At 42.0% G+C, this 18,588-nt stretch overlaps 1 protein-coding gene across 2 annotated transcripts; it reads left to right on the top strand.

Annotated features, from left to right (window-relative positions):
* Positions 1-1,343: 1,343 nt before the first annotated feature.
* LOC119742433 (14-3-3-like protein) lies at positions 1,344-14,387 on the top strand. Of its 2 annotated transcripts, none has more exons than XM_038218351.1 (7): positions 1,344-1,542; positions 5,360-5,553; positions 6,391-6,506; positions 8,265-8,463; positions 9,986-10,136; positions 12,931-13,014; positions 14,043-14,387. In XM_038218351.1, exons 1-6 carry the CDS (start codon positions 1,473-1,475, stop codon positions 12,969-12,971), a joined length of 771 nt encoding a protein of 256 aa, XP_038074279.1. In that variant the 5' UTR covers positions 1,344-1,472; the 3' UTR covers positions 12,972-13,014; positions 14,043-14,387. The 2 variants fall into 2 exon arrangements, with proteins under 2 accessions (XP_038074279.1, XP_038074278.1); XM_038218350.1 differs by having other exon boundaries at positions 1,345-1,542; positions 12,931-13,018; positions 14,043-14,098.
* Positions 14,388-18,588: the final 4,201 nt, after the last annotated feature.

Raw genomic sequence — 18,588 nt, 5'->3', positions numbered from 1 at the left:
GTTGAAGTGTACATCTGTTTATTGACTTGGGCATCCTAAGATAAGGTCACGGAGAAATGCAAGTCTGGTGTGACTATATATTAATTTGATAATTACAGTAACTTTATACATCATGATGATTTTGATATCTGATTTTAAATGTCGGTGTGGCTATGATATGCACAGGATTCTTATTTGCATTTAGCTACTCGTCTGTGCGTTGCATAAATAGCCAATACATTTGGCCGGAAATGGTATTTTCTGATTAGTATTTTTCTGTTCTTTTGTGAACAAGCGGTGTTTTGAAAAGAAGTGGAAAGATTGGGGGGGGTGCTATGGTGAAACTGAATTTAAAACAGTACACAAATTAAGAGGAAAAGTGTCCCGTATGCTAAACAATATTTGTATTAGGACGATGGGTAAATGATGGAAGAGAGTTTAAACACTCCATACATTGTGGTAAAATGGTGCACATTTTTAATGTGGTATGACATCTCACTGACACCTGTCAAAAACTTTGCAACAAACTTTTTAAAACATTTCTCAGGGAGTTTTTTTTAAGACGTTTTTTCCAGTGAGCCTGTTACAGTGATTGAAAGATATTTGACAGCAGAAAGTTTTCAGAAAAAAAGTGATAGTGTAAAACCCAACCCACAAAAAAAAATTAAAATGGGCCATTGTATTTTCCCGTTTGTCTTTTTTTTTTATTTAAATTTTTTTTTTGCGACATTGATTGTGCACAATATGGGTAGCCTTGTTTCAAGTCCGTGTCCGCATGTATTGTTTATTGTCTTTAAAAACAAATGTCATGCTGACTGTAAGATGAACCCTTTCTTTTTTTTTAGTAACAAAAACAAAACAACAATCAAAAACCCAAGGTTCAGGAAGGAGCCAGCGTTTTAATAACTCGCTGACTAAAACAACGTGTTAAGGTGGGCGTGGTCGATCAAATTATTGAATACTGACATTGGACAACCTGCATTGTATCGTCAGTGGCATACATGTATGTAAGAAAATATGGCATGTTGTACATGAACAGTATGTATTGCAGTGTACTTTGCTACTGTCGGTTATATCACTGCGGTGGCAACATTGTCGAGGAAATGACTATAGACAAGCTAAACCACCGGATGACCCCCACTGCACTGACGTGACTCGCGCGCATATCCCATCATGCCCACACGCATATGTACTTCCGGTGAGGGAAACATCCGCATTCCATTTCGTTCCCAGGGCTTGCATCTGTCTCGGGCACATGCGATAGACAGTACGTGCAACTTGATCTGTGGGCTCGTTCATCGTGCGACGAAGTTGTGCCCCGACTGGTACCCCTTTCACGAGCCCGTGTTTAGTGCGCAAGATAATTTGAGGGAACCAGTGTAATCCTGACAACTGCACAAATTAACCGCGTTTACCACGACGAGCCGGCGTAAATCTTCTCAGCATTTGGAGGCATTTTTAGTAAAGGATTTTGAATTATTTAGCAGTATAAAATGGGAGAAAAGAGCCGCGAAGATCTGGCCTACATGGCAAGGTTAGCCGAACAAGCCGAGAGATATGATGGTAAGGAGTAAAAAGGGTAATCGTGTAGTTTAGGACACCTCCCTTTTTTGAGAAGTGACTTTTGCAAATGACTGTCAAATTTTCCAAAATGACGGTCTTTTTTTATTTCGATTAACTCCAGGTTTATTGTAATTTTGTAAAATGCGACTGTCTTGCCTGTGTTAGCACTTAGAGACGTGGGAGTTACAGCAGTGCATGCATTTGTCATGACTGTCAAAAAGTGTCAAAAAGCGTCATCAATAAAACTGTCAAAAAGTGTCATAATTTTTACCCCAAAATTTTCCTCATGAAATAGGCCTAGGCCTAGGCACTAGGCCTAAATAAAACTTAAAAGGCAGTGGGTATTTCGCCGGATCCAGCTTTCTTTAACCCAAGTATCGTACAGTACCCAAAATTCGCACTGCCATGCCCATGACTGCCTAATTCATCATGTTCATGCAATCTACTTTTACGGCTCGTTTCTTTTTGCACGGTACACGGACCGACGTCAAATTACCGTCGATGATCGATCGTCCTATCGCCTTCCTTCTCAATGAAGTTACATGGAAATTCAAAGCCTTTCCGGGAAGTAATTTGAAAAAAATCAAACAGAGACTAAATTATTGCCAAAACTTAACATCTTAATCATCGATGTCTACTTGTACCTCAGGTGGCGTATCTAGTAATTTGTAGGCTATTTTGAGGGTGAAATCTCATACTAGATTAAGAACCCCGCAAAATCGTTTTCAGCACAAAACACTAATTAAGTCTCTAAGTACAAAAAAGTCCATCAAAATGCAGACATTTCCCACAGAACCGCTGCACAGTTTGCCCCCAAACTCCGTACTACACCTCATGACATACTCACGTAATATGTGCAGAACAAACATTGCTGGATTTTGTCGGTTTTTTGGCCAAAATGATGAAAAATATGCCCTTTCCGCACTGAGCCAACCTGACACTTGAAACGTGCACGCATATGGTCCAGCGATGATTTTCGATGCGCGCCGCAGGGGGTACGGTACACTTACAAGCGAAGTGATAGTATGCGCATGCGTACAAGTGCAAGTACCGTACCCCCCGCGGCGCGCTCCGAGCGAACCGAAAATCATCGCTGGATCTTTATCTATGAGGCTCCACTATGTGGAGCCTCATAGTTCTAGGAGTATCGCCAGACCATGTCCAAATGTTAAAAAGGCGATAAATTGGGTCCAAGTTACTCGGATTAAGAATGATCCAGAAAACTAATAAACAAATCGCTACGAGTTCCCTCAACTTCCACATCTGTGTCGCCGTCTAACCCCGAAATGTAAAACTAAGCAAGTTGTAAACAACAGAGGGTGTCGTCAGTATTATGGAGCAAGAAAAATGACATGCGCCTTATATCATGTTATTATTTTACGGTCAGTTTGCAGAGATGCTGATCTCGGTACCGGGTTGTTTGTTGGAATGAATCAGACTAGGATCTTAAGTGCTCAAAACGATGCAAAAGAAGATCAGGCCAACTTTACTTACTCTTTAGCCAGCAAATTTCTCCAAAACTGTCATTAGGCAAAGAAAAGGTCCTCAGTATTTCACCAGCCAAGTTTGAAGACTCAATTCAATTTATAAAGGAGACTTTTCTTCAATATTTGATAGTGGCTTGCACAAGAGAGGGAAGTCAAGTGATTTCAAAATGAGGCTAAAGACTAGACTTCTATATGTCCAGCCATGGTCCAACTGTTTGACAAGACTGACTTCTTCATGGAGAAATGTGTAGAAATAGTGGCCTAGTACCCGATATCCTAGATATTTCTTTTGGCACAGTCAGCTGACAGTTGATTGATGCAGTACTGAAGAGTTGTTGGACTGGTTGTTTCATGTGCCAGTCTATTTTCTTGTATTGCATGTTTTCAATACCTTAAGGTTTGGGACTCTCATACACAGTAGGCCTATTGAGACTCCCAAATTTTCGGACTAGGAATGATGCTTTTTTATAGAACATATTAATGTAGGAATAAGACCTAATCGTATTGTTTGAAGTATAAAAAAATGCAATATGCATTTTTTATTGGCCAATATCTATTTCTTTTGTTAACCCTTACTCTCTGAGGGTAGTTTACTGCATGTCAGTTGGTTATGCCAATGCCCTCCAGCTGCAGTTTATTGGCAGATAGTTTGTCTTAACAGTGAAGGCTCCAATTGGCAGGAGTTGGAGGCCCTGGAGGGTGCCTGATACTGACCAGCTGGTGGCACTCACTTTGTTATCAGAGGACTCTCATTGTTCTCTGTGGCATGTATTGGAGTGCCTGTCCAGTTACCCTTGAAATGACATGGCAGATATTGGAGGGCCATGCAAAAAACATAGGAGATTTTCTTGAGGCACATATTGGCATGCGTTGGAGGGTCTAGTAGGGTAAGGGTTAATTGGCATCACTATTGCGATTATGCGTTGGCACGATCAGCCCGAGCGCTGCATGGCTGAACGCATGCCAGGACAGCATATTTAATTAATTGATATATATGTATATCGCAGGTGCATTAGAATGACCAACAACAGTCGGAGAACAGTGTCAAAGAAAAGTGATTTTGTTAAATTTTTGCTGGACATGCTGGAAGGGTCATTTCAAATAGATTTTTTCCCCATTGTACGTATATTTACGGTATACTAAAAGTTCTATCACATTAGGGCATAGCTCTTTTCCTTTTTGGCCATATTTTTTTGTGCTGATTGAATAGGGTATTCAATTATATGCGAATTTCAGTCTGAACTATTTCCATTTGCGCTACGAAAGCAATAAAGAAATTGCCACCAACTGTGATAAAAAACCTGCCTAAATTATTGCAAAAACGGTCAGTAATTCTTAAAAATAATGGAGAATTCAGGTCATGTACACCACTATGCACAATGCTAGTCACGATGGGAAACTGGCCAACAATGTCCGTATCTCGCACGGTAAGCGTGCGTGATGCCCCAGGAAAATATCGGGCAAATTCAGGCTGCGCTGATTGCTATAAGTACAAGCGGTATAACCTCGAATAAATTCATGAACACGGAAAATGCATACACAAACAAGAGAGATCAAGTTCTGTGAATTAACTTGCAGAAATCTTCTTTCTCCATCGATGTTTACAGGGCATTTTTACGTTGTCAAACCCGACCCGTAACTGCAGTGCACTCTTGAGTCCATCTATTAGTGGAGCAGACTGGTATCTGGAAGGGCTCCTACTACAGGAGCCAGACTCAAGGGTATCTGTTGTTAAGCAAGCTTGTCATGATGAGGGGGGCTGATGTTTTACACAGAAGCATTTTAAGTTTGCCAATCACAAGATCATTGTCTGCCCTTTCCTTGAACTGCTGTGACTCAACAACAAGCCCTCCCTGCTTCTTTGACAATAAGCCATTTCGGAGTTACAAAAATGTACTACTGTGCATGCGCACATCCCATGACAACGATTAGGGTCGGGGGATAAACAGTTCGCCACACGCGTGCAAAATCATAGCGGGGTACCAACAAAATTAAAGAAAAGTTCTTATTTTGAAGTAGATGCAAAATGTTGATTGTTTTCAACGGCACCATGGTTTACGTTGTTTCGTGTGCTCCAACTTTTGTGCGAACAAAAATTTCCATCTTCTGTTTTACTAGAACAAAATTGCAAAATGTGGATTCGATTACCACGTCCCCCATAGACTTGAGTGCTTTATCTGCTTTGTTTATCTTCCGACACTAAATCGTTGAATCTGATGTGTGCACGTACAGTAGTACATTTTTGTAACTCCGAAATGGCTTATTCTATTGTCATTTTTCAATACCTCCGTCTTTGTCGCATTCTGATGCATTTTTTTTCCATATTCTAGATATGGTAAAGACGATGAAAGCCATCGTGGAGATGGAGCCCAATCTGTCCTCGGAGGAGAGGAACCTCCTCTCGGTTGCCTACAAGAACGTCATCGGGGCCCGGCGTGCCTCCTGGCGGATCATCAATTCCATACAACAGAAGCATCACGACGGGAGCTGGAAGCAACAAGTCGTGGAGTCCTATCGCAAGCAGGTAACATAGACTTGCCATGTCTGTGGCAACAGCACGTGTGCCACTCCAATGCCTTACTGCGTGTTCGAGAGTGCAACATTTGTGCACGCATGTAGGACATCAGGTCAAGTAAAAAAATTTAAAAACAGTTTCTCGTCTGGGTTTTTTTCTTCCCAAAGTGGTTGGTCAAAAATGTCACAGGGCAAGGTTTAGTGGATCAATCTGTTACAGATTCGAAATCAAGTCCAGCAGGCGGGATGCAACTTCAGCATTAATCCTTAACCCTAACTCCCTAGGCCTTTTTGCTAGGATGTAGCCTCAATCCTGCAAAATCCTCCACTTGGCCTCATGGAAAAATTGCATATAGCCTTAATCCTGCAAATTCCTCCATTATTTCTTGAATATGGTCAGTGGAGGGGTGACCACCGCCTGAATCCTGCAAAATCCTGCGGCAGTAACTGTCAATATGTTGAGGCTTGGCCAGTGACATCATGGAGCAGTTCGTAAGATTTAAAGCATAATCAAGGCCTATATTTATGCATGGCTGAGCAAAAGCAACACAACGTCCGGCCCAAGACCTTGACAAATTGCATTCTAAGAAATCAGTAACGCACTTTTGCCATGTAACCTCAATCCTCCAAATTCCTCCACTTTGGCAAAGAGGATTTTGAAGGATTCAGGGCGGTTAGGGTTAGAAACAGGAGGAAATTCTGGTTGCTCGCATTACCGGAACTTGCATGTATTACACATTGATGGCTCATTTTTGACTCTGAACGTATGGAAACATAGCTGTTGCCATTTCTTGTTCTGGCAAAGATATTTTTGATTCCGTTTTATTTTTTAATTTTTTGTTAACAGATTGAACAGGAGCTGTTTGATTCCTGCCACGACGTGCTGAAGATCTTAGATTCATTCCTCATTCCAAGTTCTGCAGGCGACGACAAAATTGAGTCCAGAGTCTTCTATTACAAAATGTAAGAACTTAGGAAGCCTTTATTGTCACAAAGTGCCTTTCAGTCAATTGCATGCACAGAAAACTCTAAAAGAGGGGGACAAATGTCTGACCTATAGTTAGTCATTAACGCTAACTCCCTAGGCATTTTGCCAGGACGCAACCTCCATCCTACAAAATCGTCCAACTGCCTCCATATAAAAATTGCATACAGCCTCAATCCTGCAGAATCCTCTAGCAATCACTGTCAATATATTGAGGCAGAGCCAGTGACATCCTGGAGCAGTGCGGAGGATATCAACTATAATCTAGGCCTAAATTCATGCACGGCTGAGCATAAACAACACAAGGTCCGGCCCAAAACCTTGACACAGTGCATCCTCCAAAATCAGCCACACATTTTTGCCCTCAATCCTGCAAAATCCCCCATTTTGCAAAGAGTATTTTGGAGGATTTGGGAAGGTTTGGAATGTGATGCCTTCTCTGTTCGACTTGTAGGCCTATTAAACTGTGCAGTAACCAGGCTGCCATTCCCCTTGCTGAAAACAATAAGGGGAAAACCTGCCATTACGGAAGTTTGCATATCGCATGGATAGGTCACATTTTAAAAAGTTGGGTACTATTGAAACATTTTGGATGAATTCATAAACAGAGCTTGACCTTCGTCTTTTATTATTGACATGTAGTAAAACCTCACAAAATCTTAACCCTCCTGCCTTTTAAACAGTCACAGACAGTCAAAAATTACTTCCACTTCCCCTGCTATACTTTTAACAAAGGCTAGTCACCAGCAGTCAGATCATATGTCAAGCAAGCACTGTGAAGGGTTCTCCCCACGTACAAACGTGCGTATCGGCCCGATACGCTGGAATTGTGGCCCAATACGCCAACAAAAATGCCGATCACATTTTTCAGCCCCCGATACGCACAATATAATTTATTACACAAGCCATTAAAATGCACAACATTATCGTTTCATACGCCATTATTTCATCTTGACATTCAAAATCTTGACAAAAATCCCGTATTTCTGATGCTGCATGTGTGATCAAAATGCACACGATGACGGGTCTTTCGCGACGACCGCCAGCACCCAGCTATATATTAGCGCATTCAGCATGGTACACTGGTTCCCTTCGCGTGCTAACAGTATCAATGCTATGATGAAGGACCGCAACCAGTGACTACTGCCTTGTACGTGCATACATGATGATTTCGGCCGAAGTTGGATCGTAAAAACACCAAACAAACATCGATGGAGAAAGAGAATTTCTGCAAATTAATTCACAGAACGTGATCTCTATTTTCTGTGTATGTATTTTCCATTAAAATGACGAGAGTGCAAAGCTCGAACGTATGGCGAAACATCGTACGCGTAGCATGCTTCTTAGAAGCAGTGGTGCACAATTTTCAGCCACATGGGATGGGCCGTACACAGTTCAGTAATGCACACTGATGCTGCGCCGTGAGCACAGCGCCATGTACAGCCGGTCAAACTCAGTCAACAGGCAAAAGCAGGCAGGTTGTGGTCACAGCTGTTTTATCACACACCCAGAGTCAAAGCATAGCTGTACCAAGTAACTTGAACCAGTCCCAGCCAGTCAATGATACTTTATGTAGGCTAGGACCATTGAAACAATGCCCGTGCAGGAGAGGTTCCACCTCAGGATGGCGATAGCTGAATCAGTCTGTTCCAAGCCGCATACATGTCAGGGTATCTCCAGTACGGTTCCTGCACAATTTCTAATGTTCTGCGATGTTTTTTGTCTGTGTCTTGAAGGAAAGGGGACTACTTCCGCTACTTGGCCGAGGTCTGCCAAGAGGATAAGAGAAAAGAACCCACAGAGAGCGCTCTGGAAGCCTACGAGCAGGCAGTCAAGGACGCCAGCGGGGACAACGGCCTGCCGACTACGCACCCGATTCGCCTTGGACTGGCCCTGAACTTCTCCGTCTTCTACTACGAGATTATGCTCAAGCAGGTAAAGACGACAGCATGGGCCTCGTTGGGCCTAATGTCTTGGCTTTGTTTACCATAAATGAAGAATCTCTGGAATGGAATGCAACGGATTCCAGACCTTTTCATAAGCCCAGAATTTCTGTGTTGTGCTGTTGGCACAGAATGGTGACCAGAAACTGTAGTCGAGTCCATCACAAATCATCACAAGGTCTCGCAAGTCTGTCACAAGTCAGTCACAAGTCAGTCACAAGTCAGTCACAAGTCTGTCACAAGTCCGTCACGAGTCGGTCACAAGTCAGTCACAAGCACCTCACAAGTCCGTCACAAGTCCGTCACAAGTCAGTCACAAGTCAGTCACAAGTCAGTCACAAGTCAATCACAAGTCAGTCACAAGTCAGTCACAAGTCAGTCACAAGTCAGTCACAAGTCAGTCACAAGTCAGTCACAAGTCAGTCACATGTCAGTCACAAGTCAGTCACAAGTCAGTCACAAGTCATCCTGTTCCTGCTCAAGTGGTATCATTACGCTGCACCCTCATGTTCTTTGGATCGTGATTACCCATCAATGCATTGTAAAACTCAGACTCAGATATAAAATTTTCATTGTCCCAAATACAATTCATAGGGATGTAAGAACTTCTGCAATTACCTGATTTCAAGCTTTTTTTTTTAATTGTTATACCTTAGATTTTTGGCAAACAAAATTAAAAACTGCCCTCTTAAATCCCTTGGTTGAAGCATATAAATATTTATATATACGCATTTTAAACTTATACCACAGCATTCCATGTGTACGCATATTTAAGAAACAAAGCGACCAGTAGATAGACTTAAATAACATGGGGCATAGCAACCAAAACAGTTGCAGAAACTTGGCAGTGGCTGCCTGCTCTCAGAACAATTTTTAATTCAGAACAGGTTTCCAGACAAGTCGAGATAATCTCTCAACATTTCTCTCAGATGACGAGTCGTGGAATAGCTAGTGCATGGTTGTCCATATGACCTCTGATTTGGTGTCCAGTCTAGATGGAAGAGATTAACGCATTGAAGTTGTTGGGTTTTTTTGGGGAGGGGGGATTTTGGAGGGGCAGGGGTGGGGTGGCAAGACACCGTGTGATTCTAAGCAGGGTTCAACCTTAACTTTTTTTTCACTAGCCAGCTGGGCTACTGATAACAGACTCTTAACTATCCCTCGGGCATTTTCACTAGCCCACATTTGTTTTCTTTTAAAGAGTTTCTCATAACAACAATGTACATACATGTAAAATGTGTATCCTGAGGCAATCTTGTCAGTGTTTTTAATAAACAGATCTAATGAGTAGACACAAAGTGATACAGGTTTGCTTTCTGATATTTAATGATTTATTTCTTCCTGTCCTTTCATCTTTGCCGTAGCCCAATCATTGTTGACTCGCCAGCCGACCTACTGAAGGAATAGTTTGACTAGCCCGCCGCTGTTTTGACTAGCATTTGGCTAGTAGGCTACCGCTTAAGTCGAACCTTGTTAAGTGGTGCTTTTTGTTTTGCAAACTTGTATGTGTATAGGATAAAGCTTGTGAGGTGGCAAAGAAGGCATTCGATGACGCCATCAGCGAATTGGATAGCATGCAGCAAGACACCTACAAGGACTCCACTCTCATTCTACAGTTGATCAGAGACAACCTGACCCTCTGGACGTCGGAGAGCGAGTCGGAAGGTAGGTCAGACACAGTGACACAAGGGTGGGGGAATGGAAGGTTGAGAGTTTGTCAGAGACATCCTGATGCTGTGGATGTTGGAGAGCGAGTCGGAAGGTGGGTCAGACACAGTGAGACAAGGGTGGGTGAATGGAAGGTTGTGAGTTTGTCAGTGACACCCTGATGCTTGGATGTTGGAGAGCGAGTCGGAAGGTGGGTCAGACACAGTGAGACAAGGGTGGGGGAATGGAAGGGTGTGAGGTTGTCGGAGACATCCTGATGCTGTGGATGTTGGAGAGCGAGTTGGAAGGTAGGACATACATTGTCAGGCATGGGTGGGGAAGGAAGGATGTGGGTTTGTCAGAGACATCCTGATGCTTTGGACGTCGGAGAGTGAGTCAGAAGGTAGGTCAGACACAGTGAGACAAGGGTGGGGGAATGGAAGGTTGTGAGTTTGTCAGAGACACCCTGATGCTTGGATGTTGGAGAGCGAGTCGGAAGGTGGGTCAGACACAGTGAGACAAGGGTGGGTGAATGGAAGGGTGTGAAGTCGGAGACATCCTGATGCTCTGGATGTTGGAGAGCGAGTCAGAAGGTAGGACATACATTGTCAGGCATGGGTGGGGAAGGAAGGATGTGGGTTTGTCAGAGACATCCTGCTGCTTTGGATGTTGGAGAGCGAGTCGGAAGGTAGGACATACATTGTCAGGCATGGGTGGGGAAGGAAGGATGTGGGTTTGTCAGAGACATCCTGCTGCTTTGGATGTTGGAGAGCGAGTCGGAAGGTAGGACATACATTGTCAGGCATGGGTGGGGAAGGAAGGATGTGGGTTTGTCAGAGATATCCTGATGCTCTGGATGTTGGAGAGCGAGTCGGAAGGTAGGACATACATTGTCAGGCATGGGTGGGGAAGGAAGGATGTGGGTTTGTCAGAGACATCCTGCTGCTTTGGATGTTGGAGAGCGAGTCGGAAGGTAGGACATACATTGTCAGGCATGGGTGGGGAAGGAAGGATGTGGGTTTGTCAGAGATATCCTGATGCTCTGGATGTTGGAGAGCGAGTTGGAAGGTAGGACATACATTGTCGGGCATGGGTGGGGAAGGAAGGATGTGGGTTTGTCAGAGACATCCTGATGCTCTGGATGTTGGAGAGCGAGTCGGAAGGTAGGACATACATTGTCAGGCATGGGTGGGGAAGGAAGGATGTGGGTTTGTCAGAGACATCCTGATGCTCTGGATGTTGGAGAGCGAGTCGGAAGGTAGGACATACATTGTCAGGCATGGGTGGGGAAGGAAGGATGTGGGTTTGTCGGAGACATCCTGCTGCTTTGGATGTTGGAGAGCGAGTTGGAAGGTAGGATATACATTGTCAGGCATCGGTGGGGAAAGAAGGATGTGGGTTTGTCAATGACTACCTGACCCCCTGGATGTCGGAGAGTGAGTCAGAAGGTAGGTCATACACAGTGACACAAGGGTGAGGAAATGGAAGGGTGTGAGTTTATCAGAGACATCCTGATGCTCTGGATATTGGAGAGTGAGTCGCAAGGTAGGTCATACACAGTGAAACATAGATGAGAAATGGAAGGGTGTGAAGTCGGAGACATCCTTACCCCTCTGGATGTCGGAAAGTGAGTCGGAAGGTAGGTCATACACTCTGAGACATGGGTGGGGAATGGGAGGGTGTGAGTTCATCAATGACAACGTGACCCTCTGGATGCCGGAAAGTGAGTCAAAATGTAGGTCGTACATTGTCAGACAAGGGAGGGGAAATGGAATGCGGTAAGTTTGTCAGAGGCAACTCAATCCTCTTGATTTCGGAGATTGGGTTGGAAAGTTGATCATACATTGTTAGAGAACGGTGGCAAATGGAAGAGTGAGTTTTGTCGGGGACAATCTGGAGGTTTGGGTCAGAGATGGTGTTATGTTGGTGGGGAATTAGATGGTGAGGCAGTCGGTTTGAGTTATTCAGGGACAGCCTGATGTTGTGGACATCAGGAAGCAAATCAGAAGGTAGACCGTAAGAAATGGGTGAAGCAGTGGGTCGGGGTTTGCTCATGCTTTTTCCACTGTAAAATGTAAACTCTAGCTGCGACATTTTAATTATGTATAGAAGTTAAAAGAGGGGTTGGCTTCGTTGGAAAACATTGTCGGTGAACTCACAGTATGAACAGTACTTAGTGATCACTCATGAGCTCACCGCTGGTTTGGGTGCATATGCCTCAACTTTGTGGGATGATATTCCTCTGAATGTTCACAAACTCGAATTGCCTTTGCATGAGTGCCAGTTGTACAGTTGCAATGTGTTTCAGTCCCTCCTTTGGGAGCGTCTCAAAAGTCGTAGCGTTCCCTTTTAATAGGAACACTGTGTGTTCTAATCGGGAACGCGCTGTGTTCCCGAGTGAGCGTGCACGCGCGTGGACCAACGTCACCGCTCGGGATCACCTGGCGTTCCCGGGCTGTTCCAAGTGGGAACAACGCATGTTCCCAATAGACCTAAGACCTAATGACATAATGGCTTTGTTTACATATGCGCTTTCCTATGGGAGGCAAGTCGGGACGCCAGACGAAGTAGGGACCATCTTCCACATAGGAAAGCGCACTTGTAAACAAAGCGTAACGTCATTAGGTCTCAGGCCTATTGGAACATTCCCCACTGGAACGTTCCAAGCGTTCCGACTTCTAAGATGTTCCCTTACCTTCTCTTTGTAACTGCGCAAGGGGGTGCTTCTGCGCGCAGTTCATATTTCTGTTGGAACGCCCTACATAAATTTCGTGAAAAGTGACGTCGGTGATTTTGTTTGTTTTTTTCATAGGGAGGGTCGATGACAATGATGACCAACAGCAGGATGCATAACGTCGCACAGTCTATTACAGACTGACGCCGAATCTGAGTAATTGTAGGTATGGACAGGGTCTCAACTTTGTTTTGAGGGGGGGGGAACCCTCCAATAGTTTCATCTTGAAATTTGTGGCAGAGACATATAGTTTTAGCGATAAAATGTTGTGCCTTAAAAGGGAATATACAACATTTGTAAACATCAAAAAACAAAACTACCAAATTATTATGAAATACCTTACTGGACTGTTATTGAATGACAGTCTAAAGCATCCTGTACAATCATGGCACCTGGTGTGCTGACACTTTCAAGAAAAGTGGTATTTTTGTATCCGTTTCCAACACTGGTCGGCTGACCAGCATTGGAAACAAACTGTTTTTTTTTTTCAAATTCTGCTCCCAATTTACCATATTTAGTTAGTCTGAATTTTGTTTGCAATCGATTACACATCTATGAACGGGTACAAGCCTTCTAGACTGGTTCCCTGACCTATTACAATTCCCAGACGTCTATAAATAGCTCCATTTCAATTTAAGTGGGTTCAGGGAACCAGACTACAAGAACATGATTGTTTTTCTGAGTTTTTCCAGCATCTATGAACACAAAACCTCATACAAGTCGGTGTAAAATACTAATCCCCAAATCCATCCATTTCTGAAACATACAGCAAAAGCAAATGTTGTGTATTCCATGTAAGGAGTGGGAATCAAAACAATGTGCGATTGCATGTGTCAAGTATTTTTGATAATCCTCATTGAGCACCATATCCAGCCTGTATCGGCTTGCCGTGCGTAGATTCAAATGGACCTTTATCATGCTGCCACCATTTCAGTCATGTTCCCTGTATCCAATAACAGTACTGAATGATAATGTTTTTGTGCAAAAAGGAACCAGACTATTTTTTCTTCCAGCTTTGCTTTGGTTACGTTGATTTGAATGGGAAAAAATCAAGATGGCCGCAACATGATAATGGTCTATTACAGTGAATAGAAGCAATGTGTGTAAGGACTGAAAAGCTGCTGTAAACTGCATTGAATGGATGCTCCTATTTAATATTTTCATTTTATTTTACCCTCGCCAACATGCAGATTTAAGGTATCCCTACCAGTACCAGCCCGAGCCTCTCCGAAAACCCTCATTCAAAGAAGTCATCCAGCCGACACCTTGGTGGACGAGGTTAATTTTTTTTCTCGATTTGACACCCTGGCATACTTCTATAGCAGAATCAGTTTCGAACCTATTGTTTATTTGTCTTTAGTAAGAGCCTTCTAACAGTCAAAGAAATTTTAAATGAGCATCATTATGTAGAACATAAAAAAAACCTTAGCCTTGTTACCACTAACGATAAGACATATTGGCGTATGGTCTAACAACAGATACAGGGAAATCATTAGCGCGGGATAAAATTGGGGGAAAGTGGCATTTAAAGGTATAGTCCATCATTTGTAATTTGTGCATTTTGTTCGTTTGAAGCAACAAACGTGCTCAAAACCTAAAGAAGTGTGCTGAACAACTAACCTGATGAACTTTCAGCTCAGCTTAAGCTGTATATTTTGAGAAAAACAGCATTCTAGGATCTGGATTTCAAATCGAAAGTTGCTGAATCATGTTTTGAATCGGGCCTGAATTCAGCCTCCGAGACACGTTCTCACTGAGCCGATTTCAGCTAGGCGATGTCACGCACTGATCCCACGAATTATAGCAACAGCGCGAAAATTTCCAACGGTGCGTCCGTTGGAAAGGCCTTTTTTCGTGGTTTTCTTCTAAATGACAGCTTGTCAGAAAGAATAATTTCACAGGGAGTTTAGTCCCCTTACTATCTTTCAACCAAGTATGTTTTTTCAACAATAATTACGCCAGTTACTTTTTGGATAGCTGCAAATGATGGACTGTAGCTTTAAGATGGAAATTAAAAGGGCATTATTTTACAGAATTTGCAGTCATTAGACAAATGCATTGTACTGCATGCTTCTATCACAGTTGCATTTGTTACTCATGTAGAAGCACAATGATACAAACGCACAATGGCTGAAATCTGCCTCACATTTGTTGGGAGTTGTTCCCCCCCCCCCCCCACTGTTTCTCCTCAAACGGACCCCAAAAGGGGGAAATTTCACACAAGCTCATGACATAAATGTTGACCTTTTTTTATCTTGCGGTAGTGGTGCGTCAAGTTGTAGTGGATTAGTGTATGTTACATTCAGATGTCCTTTTACTATACCAACTTTGGCCCCACCCTTCCCCCTTCTGTTTCACACTGTGGCAAAAATTAACTCTCATCCAACCACCCTATCCTGCCCTTAACAGAAAAAAAGGATTATGAAATATGTTCATGGAAAATTCAGTGTACTTTTTAGCTGTCATTTGTGTAGTGGTTAAATGATTGATTTCCAGCCCAATTTGTAAATGAACAGCACCACATCCCAGTGCCACGCCCTAGTGCCACGCCCCAGTGCCATGCCCCACCCTGTCTCAAACACATTTGGATCAAAGTTTGGCTCTGATCCCTTATACCCAACCCTACCCAAAACTTGCTCTGCCCGGCCCTGTCCAAACCAGGCCTCGCCAAAACAATGCCCCACCCAACTCCTCATGGATCTATATAGCTCCATGTTTTAACCCATATCCAATTGCCCTGCCACACCTGCCCCCGCCCAACCCCACCCTTTTCTATCCCAACCCTGCCGTGACCTTTAAGACTACCCCTTTGTTCTGCCCTCCACCCCCCCCCCCCAATCTTCACCAACCTATTCAACATTCAGAAAAGTAGAAGTTATACCAGCAGGCAAATATCATGCGTTAATTGGCTTGCATCCATTTGGGTAAAAGTATAGCTAGTATAAACGACTTGCTCTAGCCAACATTTTAGTGAATGGTAAAAAAAAATTGTGAGTGCTAGCTTTAAGCTTCCATCTTTTATGGAAAAATAGAATATTTTGTCATTAGATATCTTGCGAGTTAGCTGGTACAAAAAAAAAAAGCCATAATATGGTGCCTAGTTTATAGGAAGTAGGCGTGGTTTAGAATATCTGATTTATTCTTGTATTATTAAAACATTGGTAAGCAAATGTGTAATTGCTGTTTTTTGTTTGAGTGATATTAGATTAGTATTATTTTTTTTTTTTTTTTTTTTTTTCCCGCACACCGGGCTGCTTCTGTTTTATACATATTATTTAAATTTAAAAGAGGTACACAGATGTCATTAGAGTGTAGAATGGTTATAATTGTTGTTTTTTCTTTTATATTGAAAGTGTTCTGCGTAATCACAACACGTCGAGAAGGATTGCTGTTACCTTGGTATAAAACTAGAAAAGGCACACCGCTGCACTCCGGTGCGATTCACGAGTGCTGCGTTGGCATGAGATGCCATGGCACAGCAAGTGTATGCTTTAACCCCAGTATAGTGCACCATAATCGATATTAGGAATGAAATCGCACAGCACATCATCCGATATCACATCTTACATTGGATTCAACACTTAATTCTGAAGATGCATGAAAAACATTTGCATCTTTTTTTTTCTCTCCGTTTCAGAGAAAGAAATGTTTTGACTGCTGCATTTAAGCTACAAAATAACTGCTTCTCCATTTTGAGGTTATCTATAAAAAAAATACTTTTCATATCAAGAATAGTGTAAGCTTTGAACAAAACTAATAACATCAGCGGCTTCTTTTTTTATGTTACATGCAGTCTACGGGTATTGTTATAATTTTTATGAAAAAGAAAAAGACTTGTTAGCTCGTATGTTCAGGAAGTAGGCTTGCTAATTGTAGGAGAATGTCCCATGTACACGGATTAAAAACAAAACAAAAACAAGCTCCCTCATTCGGTTAAATCATTGATCAGGTCTTCACAAATTTGAACTTGCAGAAGACACTTGATATCCGATATTGTTTCAACTAATAAAAGAACCAATTTAAGCACTCTAGAATGGAGACTTTGCTTCGATTGTTTTATTGCTTGTTGGGTCCACACTACGTAGCAAAAGTGAAAACATTCCCTGAAGTTTATGTTGCTTTTAATTCGTTTTAATTAAGTACGCGTATTGGTAAAACAATCCACTTTAACTGCAATACTTATTAGAGTAAAAATATTTTCAACAAAGTACCCAGCACTGATTATTTTGCACTAAAGCCATCTTTTGAGGGCAGTGCTTTTGTTCATTTTGTTGTTACAGAATTCAAATGACACAAACCCTCTAAGATGTCTGCCACATGCACACGTCTTATAGGTCCAGTAATTTGCAGCACTTTTCTTCAGAACTGCAGCCTCAACTACGCAAAAAAAGTATTCCGAATTTCAGAATAACAGAAAATTGTTTGAAAATTCCTGGGTTTTTTTTTTTTAATTCAAATTACACAAATTGGACCTTGCAAATTTAAGTTACTCTACCCATGATCGTCAACAAGTTTGTTTATTCCCCCTTAGGAATTCTAAATCTATAAACGACTTGATACATCTTTTATTGTTACTTTGGACGTATGTAATAGTCTAACCAAAAATGTATATAAGGTTACTTTTTTTAGCCGAAAACAAATGATCCGCCTGAAGTCTGGCGTATCCTAGTAATTATTCTTTAATAAACATTGGCGGATTTTTCGTTCGATGTCTATTCATTCATTAAATGGTTTTTATGGAATCAATCATGACTTGCAGCTAAGGGCTAAATTGAACATGATTTACAGTAACTGGCAAAAATAGTAATCCCATAAAAAAACATTATTAGCATTAAAACATTAAACTGACCAAAAAAATCCCGAATACACAACAAAAACCAGACAAAGGTCTAATTTAAAAGGAATACCTTTTGTGTCGCTAGATGGAAAAATAGCAATTAACATTAATTTGGGATGAGTGAAGCAGTATTTTGGAAGACAGAATAGGACTCGGATCGCAGGTAATTTTACTTATATTAAAAAAGAATTCATTTCTTCCATAACAATTCGTTTTGGCTACCTGGTGGTTTATTTTGAAATGTGCCAGCCGAGCCTTACAGGAAAAAAGCGCCCTCTTTGCCGCAAAGAGAACTCGGACTGCATGGTTATAGCAGCACGTCTTGGGACTCTCACACGGGAATTGTATGTCAAAGAGATTCACAAAGGGCAAAACGATTGATTGAGATCGTGTTTCTCACCTATAATCGACGCATTATACTGTTGAATGTCCGTATAGCCTTGCTATAAAGTTAAGTTGACTTTCTGATAAAGTTAAATTACCTTTATTGACACTACAGAAAATAAAGCGCTGTATAGTTGCGTCACTTTAATTAGGCATATACTTTGAATTCCCGTCCTTTATCCCAAAGAACACCACTTACCACTTCACTGGAACATTAAATCAGGATTTTACCCGCTAGTTCTGAAGAATCTAATAATTTAAAAACAGGAGATTTTATTTTACTGATAAGGCACTTCATATTGTTCGGTTTTTCACACACGTGTGCATGTACATTCATTACTGTTACAAATTGCACGCGTAAGAAAAAATAGTTCCACTGAATATGATCGCACTTTTTTTTCTACTTAATCTTAAATATAAAAACCTTTTTTTCGCTTCAGTTGGTCTGTAATTTAGATGCTGTTGACAACGAAAAAAAATATGAAATACTGCGGGACTTGAATTAAAAATGTACA

This window comes from Patiria miniata, unplaced genomic scaffold (genome assembly GCF_015706575.1).
Source record: "Patiria miniata isolate m_02_andy unplaced genomic scaffold, ASM1570657v1 HiC_scaffold_6, whole genome shotgun sequence".
NCBI classification, from domain to species: Eukaryota; Metazoa; Echinodermata; class Asteroidea; order Valvatida; family Asterinidae; genus Patiria; species Patiria miniata.
Note: the sequence above shows the minus strand (reverse complement) of the source record. Positions and strands in the feature narration are given on the sequence as shown.

Excerpts from the sequence above, each read along its gene's own strand:
- LOC119742433 (XM_038218351.1), top strand. The coding sequence starts at position 1,473 with ATGGGAGAAAAGAGCCGCGAAGATCTGGCCTACATGGCAAGGTTAGCC. Across the intron at positions 5,554-6,390 it reads TGGAGTCCTATCGCAAGCAG|ATTGAACAGGAGCTGTTTGA; the intron begins GTAACATAGACT and ends TTTTGTTAACAG. Across the intron at positions 6,507-8,264 it reads AGAGTCTTCTATTACAAAAT|GAAAGGGGACTACTTCCGCT; the intron begins GTAAGAACTTAG and ends TGTGTCTTGAAG.